Source organism: Hemicordylus capensis, chromosome 2 (genome assembly GCF_027244095.1).
Source record: "Hemicordylus capensis ecotype Gifberg chromosome 2, rHemCap1.1.pri, whole genome shotgun sequence".
Lineage (NCBI taxonomy): Eukaryota > Metazoa > Chordata > Lepidosauria > Squamata > Cordylidae > Hemicordylus > Hemicordylus capensis.
The window spans coordinates 416759548-416769018 of record NC_069658.1 but is presented as its reverse complement, the minus strand read 5'-3'; the positions used below and the strand labels follow the sequence as shown (position 1 = coordinate 416769018).

At 43.8% G+C, this 9471-nt stretch overlaps 1 protein-coding gene across 1 annotated transcript in view; it reads left to right on the top strand.

The window, feature by feature from the left end:
- The first annotated feature begins 1277 nt into the window (after positions 1–1277).
- The window catches only part of SUZ12 (SUZ12 polycomb repressive complex 2 subunit), a 57878-nt gene continuing 49684 nt past the window's right edge, over positions 1278–9471 (top strand). The window contains exons 1-3 of the mRNA XM_053298790.1: positions 1278–1934; positions 3798–3844; positions 3929–3993. Of these exons, the coding sequence (XP_053154765.1) occupies positions 1577–1934; positions 3798–3844; positions 3929–3993 (470 nt within the window). The 5' untranslated portion in view covers positions 1278–1576. The remainder of the gene's footprint in view (positions 1935–3797; positions 3845–3928; positions 3994–9471) is intronic.

The window sequence follows — 9471 nt, the reverse complement described above, 5'->3', positions numbered from 1 at the left end:
TGAAGCTGTTTCTAAGCATGGTCCGTGGCTTTAGACCAACTGGTGGTATCTTGCCTTGAAGGAGCAGTATGCTCCTAGATTTGGGATCAGAGCAATCTCTCTACTGAGGGTAGATCCCAGGAAAGCATAGTCACCCCCGTTTTGTCAGAAAAGCCATGACATCAAAAGCGTGCATTTGTTTAAACAGTGAGGAAAGACAAATGTTTAAAATTATTTAGACTGCCATCCCATCTCAATAGTGGCTAATAGCAATTTATTAGTATGTATGGGTTCTTATACAGACAAGAAAGTAACTTGCTAATCACTGTGGATTACATAGCTTTTTTTATATAGCTTGCCTCCTTCAACTGGTCTATGTTTCAAAGATGTTGTAAGGCAATAAAGGGAAAGCATCTTACACCACGATATTGCTGTATTTTAGAACACGTGACCTGGCTACCACCAGATGGGGGCCGAATGTTACCGTTCAGGTCTGGCACGTTAGGATGGGTTGGGCCGGCGGTGCAGGAGGAGAGTTGCCAATTCTCCATGAATCAGCATCAATCCAGGTGACTATTGTGGGTGAAAAAATATCTAGGAATGGCTTCAGTTAAGTCGGAAACCCCATGAGAGAGTGAAGAGGTGGCCTTAATTCTTGCCCTGCCCACTACTTGCCTGACCTGCACATAGGGAAGAATAAGAAAGTAGAACGCTTGCACCACTTCTTACGGCAAGTGGACGTGGTGCAGTGTGACTATGTGCCAGAGTTCTGAATTATCTCCCTACGTGTAAAAAAAGCAACTTCCTGCAAAAAGGACACCAGTAATGCAGGCAAGCATTGGACTAGAACTTTCCCCTCTGACGTTTGCGAAAACTATTCGATGTAGTTGGCAGTATTCGAGGATGGCATTTCCCGCCTTCGGGAGCACGTGTAGATACTGCTCTATGGTCTCTCTGTGGCGTGACTGACTGAGTACCCTTCCGCCCGCCCAGTTCATGAGCGCGCGCAAACTCCGCTGGCTGCAACAGCAACACGGCTTGCGTGCAGTATTCTAGAAAACACAACCACCTGATGGTTCGGAATGGAAGCGTCTCTGTGCTCCCTCAGACATTCTATGAGACCTATTGGCTAAGATTAGAAGAAGACTTCACCGCGTCCCTTCCCATGATGCACAGCGGCGGCGCAAGCGTGGGGGGAGGACAGGAGCAGCGCCGCTTTCCCGCGAATTCAGTTCAAAGAAAGGAGGGGGAGGGGGGAAGGAAAGCTCCCAGCAGTGAAGCGCGCGGTCCAACCAAACTCTTGCAGAATCATTCTGGCGTCACGCCTGGGCGGGATCTCCGCTGCCCAATCAGACGGCACGGCGCCATCACACGAGCCAATCGGCGTGCGGCGGAGGGGGCGGGAGCGGCAGCGGCGCCGTCGGGTTCGGCTGGGCAGAGAGGGCGCTTGAGGAGAACGGAGCGGGGGGACTTAGAGGAGCCGAAGCGCGGCACTTCCACTTCCTTCTCCGCTCACCTTGCCTCGGGTCCCCTCTTTCCCGGCGTCCCGGTCGCTGTCGGTCTCCCGTCCCACTCCCCTCCCAGCGGAAAGGCCCTCATGGCTCCCCAGAAACACGGCGGCGGCGCGGGGCCCAGTTCGGGTGCTCCCAGCGGAGGGGGAGGCGCCGTCGCTGCCACCGCCACGGGAGGCGGAGCAGGAGGCGGCGGCGGTGGCGGTGGGGCTGGCGCGGGGTTCGGCGGCTCTACCTCAGCCGCCGCCCCGGGCGGCAAATCCGGTGGGGCTGCTGCTGGAGGAGGCGGCGGCGGCGGCAGCGGTTATTCTGGCGGCAGCGGAGGTGGGGGCTCCTCGGCGTCGTCAGCGGCGGCCGCCTCGGCTGCGGCCCTCCCGCCGGTGAAGAAGCCGAAGATGGAGCAGATCCAGGCCGACCACGAGCTCTTCCTTCAGGCTTTCGAGAGTGAGCGTGGGCTGGGGAGGGAGGAAAGAAGGGCCGGATCTAACCACCGACCTCGTCTCTCTCCCGCTTCCACTCCCTCCGCTACCTCTTTCCCGGGTGTGCGGTGTGGGGCTTCCTCGAGTCCTCTGGGCGGGAGGCGGGGGGGGGGGGTCTCTTTCGAGGCCGAGCTGTTGCTTCTCTGTCAGGGTTGTCAGTCTGAAGGGGCCCCGTAGGGAAATCCGTGCCTCGCTAATTGTTTCATTAACGAGTCAGCGCCACACACGCCCACCCTGGAGTTTTTTAGGGGAAACAAGATTGCACCTCTCGATAGGGTTTGCGCTGAGAGGCTCAAGAGAAAGTACGCTGATGTAAGGTGATACTGTGATGTTTCAGGTATCTTAGACCCTGCCCTTGAGAGCTCCTTTAGGCAGGAGAAGAGCATAAATGAAAATGCATTCTTTATATGCTAGTAACTGTTCTATGTCTTGTCCCACAATATCTACCTTTAAAAGCCTAAAGATTACTGTCCTTGAAATTTATTCTTGGTGTGTAAGGGAGGCACAGAGGAGTTGCCCAGGTTTAAAGGGTAAGAAGTGGGGTACGGTAGCACGTTGAATTTGCCAGCTTAAGACAAATGGCAAACATGATGTTTGAAACTGTATTATAAAGTGTGAAGGTGTTTGACAATACTAGATAGAGTAAGAAAGGGAGAGATTATGAAGGAAAGTATTGGGGAAATGGTGCAAGTCCAGTATGGTGGTATTGTAAAATGTGTTGCTGTCTCGTATTTTCACTTGGTTGAAAGGTTCTTCAACTTGAAAGGTTTCACAGATCAATTCAAACAGAATTAATAAGGCAGCATCTTAAACTTGGTTGTTTAAAAAAATTAACAGGGTCGTTGCCTTTAGGAGATTTAATTTATTTCTTAGGATAAAAGAACTTTTTTTGGTGAATGTACAGTAAGCCTCTAATATTGATTTTGAGGTTGGATGAGAGTGGAAGACAACTGATGTCAATCAGTATGTGTTCTAAGAAGTCAAGTCAAACATTTTGAAAAGCTTTCTTTTATTGTGGTTAGATTTTTTCAGAGACTCTGTAGAGGGTTTGAAGGGTTGTAGTAAACACTAGCTACAGAAACAAACAAGCATTTTGAGTAAGCATCTGAATATTCCACACCAACACATAGGATCCCATTGGTATCTTTCTCCTGTGTAAACTATCTTTTTATGAAATGTAAGAATCAATGGTGTCTTCAGTATGAGGGCATACCTTGGTTACTGAAGAATCAGTAAGACTAAAAGAGAATGAATTTTAATACTATTCAAGCTTTATCTCCATAAAAAAGTATTTTCACTTTAAGCTATTTAACTTGTTCAGCATTCAGACTAACCCTGCACCAGCATTTCAAGGTTTTTCCATTGCTTGAGGGGATGGCTTTTGGTGATCCCCACCCCTCCCCAAAGCCTCCTATGCCTCAGAATTATGTCCCTGAGGGTTGGGGTGGGGTATGTTTTGGAAGGCACAGGTGGCTTAAGGGGAAGAGGGGGGTTGCTAAAAATCATCCCATTCCTCTCATGAGATGGAAAACTCTTGACACATCAGCATGGGGATGGGCTGGATGTTGGTCACTGCTTTGTATTAACTACGCTTCTTCCCTGATCATGTGTGTGTCACATTTGCCAGTGGTGGCTGGGAATGCTAGACTATAACCATCATTTTATTGTAGTTCGCAGGTATCAGTTACAGCAATGCCTGCCCACTTCAGTAATAATCAAAGTATTTTGGAACTCAACATGTTTGATATAAATGGAGACTACTGTATATTCAAAACCGGTCAAGTGTTAAACTGGCTGCATTGTAAAAGTGTTCTATTTTCTCTCACAGAACCAACACAGATATATAGATTTCTACGTACCCGCAATCTTATAGCTGTGAGTAATGCATTTTGGACTTTAATTTTATAGAAGTTGTTGTGGCAACAATCTTAATCTTAACAATTGTCTCTTCTATTGCAGCCAATATTCTTGCACAGAACTCTCACTTACATGTCGCACAGAAATTCCCGAACAAATATGAAAAGGTAACTTTATCCATTAGATACATTTTTTTTAACATGTTGAAGTCCTCCTCACTCAGACCAATCATGTTAATATGGAATTGTGCATGCATATTAACTGTAACTATTCCTGAAATTATTGGGGAGATATTCAGCTGGACATGAACTTGATGTATTTATGCAGTAGGGCCTTGAGACAGTGAGTTTGTCTTGAATTGTTACTTGGTGTAGTTTGTACTATGAGGTTGAAAGTGGCTGTTTAGATATTTGCTTTATTATCTTCAGCAATGAAAAACTGTTAACACTGTGCTGACAAAGATGTTAAAGATCACATTGCACAAATAAAAATAAAAAATGTGAAAATCAATATACTAAAGAAGCAATTGAGCGTTTGGTAATTAAGATTGCATCCTGCATGTCATGTAACTGTTAATGATTGTGCTGCTACACCATAAGGTCTTAATGCTATTTTTCAGCTCAGTGTTAACTGATTCTTCTGCATTATTGTAAACTAAGTTTCTCAGTGTCAACTGTATATAGAATGCTGGGCAAGTTTTATTTAAAAAAAGGCATTCCTAGCTCTAGGATTTATATTTTAATACTTAACCCTTGTGAAGGGTTTAACAATTACATCATTTGAAATGCCCAATGCATAACTTAAAAAAATTAACTGCCATTTACTTTGAAGCATTGTAGCATGCTACATAATGTTATCTGAGATAAATTATTAATTTCATTCACCTTGAAGTTTCAAAGTTAAATTTAAGATTAGATTATTGCAATGCCCTCTGTGTGGGTCTGCCCTTGAAAAGCATTTGGAAAGTTCAACTAGTGTAGAATGCTGCAGAATGCTGTTGTTGTCAGGGTCTACTAGGGTAGAGCATGTTAAATTTTTACTGTTTAACTTTCACTGGCTCCCTGTTTGTTTCTGGGTGCAATTCAAGGTGCTGGTTGTGACCTTTAGAACCCTGAATAGTTTGGACCCCAGATACCTTAAGGACCATCTGCTCCCACAGGTTTCTGTCTACTCATTAAGAAGGTTGTGCTCCATGTGCTAACACCTGCAGAAGCTGGCTAATACACAGGGCCAGACCTTTTATAAATAAAATTAGTGGTGTGAATGTTGAGTAATCAAGAAATGTAATATGTCCTGTTCTAGGTGCTAGCTTTAATGTCAGTGGATTATTTGGGAATTCATTTTTGGAAATGTTTACTAATTAGATTGTATCAAGTATTGTAGTGCTTTGGTGCAGATAAGATGAAGTGCTGATGAAGCTTTAAGATTCTTGATCATATTATGATCTTGTAGTGATGTGTTGGTTAATTCCTAGTGTTTGGTGTAATTCTACTGGTCTAGTAGTCATCACACTATTGGATAGTGTTAAACATTTGCTTATGTGTAGCTTTTTAAATCCCTTGCGAATCTTTGTTTCCATGTAGCAGTGGTATTTGGAAAGAGCACTGGCTACTTAAAGACTGTAACATAATGCTTCTGAGTAAGTCTTAGTTTTCTCCAACATTGTAATACATTTAGCAAAATATTGGTGTCTGTGACTTTGTTTCCTTGTACTACAGACTATAAATGAAGAATTTTACTAGTATCATTTAATATAGCATCCCAATAGAAAAATGAGGGGGAAAGGATTTTTTTCTGAATTGCAGCTAATTGGTAGAAATATGGGACATTTAATATTCAGTATAACAAGATAACCTAAATTCTCAGTTTTAGTTTTTAAGCCGTGCTTGAAAATAGAAACTTAGCTAATAAACTTCTGGCAATTAAGAACTGCATCCAAGAGACCAGGAAGCAAAGCTTTGTATACTGGAAACATTGGTTCTTTCAGGCACTGCATGCCACAGATGACTGATGTAAATATGTAGGCAAGTTAGTAAAATGTTTGGGGGCTTGTAACTTTAGATAGTCACAAAAAATACTAAGATGTGAAAATCTGTTGGAGCAGGTGATAGCTTTTAGGAGATAGACAAAGTTGAATTGAGTTGAGAGATGATGAAAAGAAAATATAGGGATTAAAATGTTAAACCTACACAGTTGGAAGGAATGCAATGGTCTGAACTTTTGCTGTCAACCATTAAAATACAAAGAGAAGTTTGTAGTTCTTAGGATTTAGTACTAGTCCTAAGTAAAGGCTCTACAGTAGAATAAAATTAAGTGGACATTTTGGAGAATCCATTTTTTGAAAAGTTTAAAAATTAGATTGAATCCAGCATTGTAGTGCTTACACCTATATGAAAAACTTGAGAAAGGATGCAGGTAGAATTGCCAATAATAATTATTTTTTGTATCCTGCAAGGGGTAAATTATTTTCCTTTTACTCTACAATGTGTGTTAGATTGTTTTCTTTAGAGAAATAAAGGGCATTACAGGGGAAGATGGTTGAGACGAAGGGAAATCAGAAATTTAATAGCTGTTTCCCCTTGTATCTGTCCTGCCAGCTCTTTTACCTTAGGGAGAACCACCCACAGAGCCTCACCTTGTTCCTTTGAAAAGCCAGGTCCAGTGTTTCCTCTAAGATGTGCATGTGCACACATGGTTTTTGATGTCCGCTCAGTTAATTTTAGATCTCGCTCAGGTTGAATCAGGAAGGCCCCACTCTGAATTCATGTGCGCGCACACTGCCTTGATACTGCTGCTCAGAACAAAACTTATTATGCACACAGATGAAAAAAAAATTAGAGAGAACATTGGCCAGGTCGGTCCAGAATAAATTGGAAATATCCATGATCTGTTTATGGATGAAGGGGGTGACCTTATAGATATCACAGACTCTTGGTTGGAGGAGGCTGGTGGCCCAGTCTGGTCCCAGCTTCTCCAGGGTATTCTGAGGAGGAACAGGTGAATGTGGGTGGGGAGGCAGAGTAGCTGTGGTCTATAAGAACATCTCCTTTACCAGGATCCCTGTCGTGTCTGACCATATCGAATATGTGCACTTAAGTTTGGAGACCAGGGATAGGCTTCGGATGGTGTACCGATCACCCCTCTGCCCAACAGAATTTCTAATTGAGCAGACAGACTTTATTTCGGGCTCAGCATTGGGAGTCCCCTAGGTTGTGGTGGGGGGGAGGGCTTCAATGTTCACTTCAGGACCAATTTGTCTGGGACAGCTCAGGAGTTCATAGCAGCTGTGACAACTATGAGCCTATCACAAGGATTCTCAGGACTGATGCACATTGCTGGTCACACGCTTGATCTGGTCTTTTACTCTGGTCAGAATGGTGTTCTGTGAGTGGGGACTCATGAGATTTCCCCATTGTCATGGACAGACCACCATCTGGTTAAGGTTGGACTCACAATCATGCCCCACCTCTGCAAGGGTGAGGGGCTTATTAGGATGGTCTGCCTGAGAAGGTTATTGGATACAATAGGATTACAAGAAGCCTCGGAAGGCTTTAGTGTTGGCTCTGCCAGTGATCCTATTAATGTCGTAGTGGAGAATTGGAACATCAAACTCACCAGGGCAGAAGACATGATTGCTCCTAAGTGTCCTTACTGACCAGTTTGAAAATTTACCCCTTTGTATACAGAAGAACTACAGGGGTTGAAGCGGCAAGGTAGATAGCTGGAGCACAAGTGGAGAAAGATTCTACTCGAATCTGACAGGTTACAATATAGAGTGCATTTGAAGATCCATGTTCAGGCAATACATGCGGCAAAAAAGCAATTCTTTTCTGCCTTTATTGAATCGGTAAGCCCATGTCCAGCAGAATACAGGTGAACTCGGAAAATTAGACTATCGTGCAAAAGTCCATTACTTTCAGTAATGCAAATTAAAAGGTGAAACTGATATATGAGACAGACGCATTACATGCAAAGCGAGATAAGTCAAGCCTTAATTTGTTATAATTGTGATGATCATGGCGTACAGCTCATGAAAACCCCAAATCCACAATCCCAGAAAATTAGAATATTACATGGAACCGAGAAGACAAGGATTGTAGAATAGAACAATATCGGACCTCCGAAAAGTATACAGTGTACTGTGCTTGATTGGCCAGCAAACTCGCCTGACCTGACCCCATAGAGAATCTATGGGGCATTGCCAAGAGAAGGATGAGAGACATGAGACCAAACAATGCAGAAGAGCTGAAGGCCGCTAATGAAGCATCCTGGTCTTCCATAACACCTCATCAGTGCCACAGGCTGATAGCATCCATGCCACGCCGCATTGAGGCAGTAATTGCTGCAAAAGGGGCCCAAACCAAGTACTGAATACATATGCATGCTTATACTTTTCAGAGGTCCGATATTGTTCTATTCTACAATCCTTGTCTTCTTGGTTCCATGTAATATTCTAATTTTCCGGGATTGTGGATTTGGGGTTTTCATGAGCTGTACGCCATGATCATCACAATTATAACAAATTAAGGCTTGACTTATCTCGCTTTGCATGTAATGCGTCTCATACATCAGTTTCACCTTTTAATTTGCATTACTGAAATTAATGGACTTTTGCACGATATTCTAATTTTCCGAGTTTCACCTGTAGTTTGGGTTGTGAGAAGGCCCTCATCCCTTGAATCAGAATTTGGAGCCATAAATAACTTGCTGTGAAGTTTTTAATGAGGAGTTTATGGATAAAATCTCTTGTATTTTGGCCGACATAGACTCTGACTCCACTGTAACTCCTCTTATCTGGCTAGGCTGGATCGATTGAGTTTGTGACTCCTGAAGATATGGACAAGCTGTTTGGAATAGTGCAGCCTATGACCTGTTCTCTTGACACATGTCCAACATGGCTTATACTGTCTGGCGTGGAGGGGGGTGTTGTTGTAGAAGGTCTGGTAGATATTATAAATGCTTCTTTGAGGGAGGGCAAGATTCCTCCTTGCCTTAATGGAGGTCATCATAAGACTATGGCTGTGCCCCAAACAGATTTGTCTGGTTCGAGTCCGAACTGGACCAGGAATGTGTGGTTTTGTGCACCCCTGAACAAACACCCCATCCTTGCTTCAGTTCAAGCTGGTTGGGGCGTAAAAAGGATGTTTAACAAAACAAAACTCACCTCTTCTGCAGTGAGTGCTGTGGTGGGTGTGTCTCCAGAGGTTCCCCTTTGCCCTGCCAGCCTCCCCGGTTCATAATGACCCGATACAGGTGGGTTTTGGCCCATCCTGGGCCTCTCTGTAGTTGTGGTGGCATTTTTGGAGGCCACTGCACATGTGCAACAGACACCTGTGTGACCAGCTGGAATTTCCCTACATTATATCTCTTCTGAAGAAGCCTGCATTGGATCCCTCAGAGTTAAGTAACTATAAGCCTGTCTCCAACCTTTCACACTTGGGTAAGGTAACTGAGAGGGTGGTGGCCTCCCAGCTCCAGGCAGTCTTGGAGGAAACTGATTATATAGACCCATCTCAAACTGGCTTCAGTCAGTCCTTTATTGCGGTCATAGACCAGTACTTAGATAAAACATACATAATTACCAAAAAACAAAACTCAGCATAATAAAACAGACAGATTGTAACACAATACTGACAGGTTAAAAT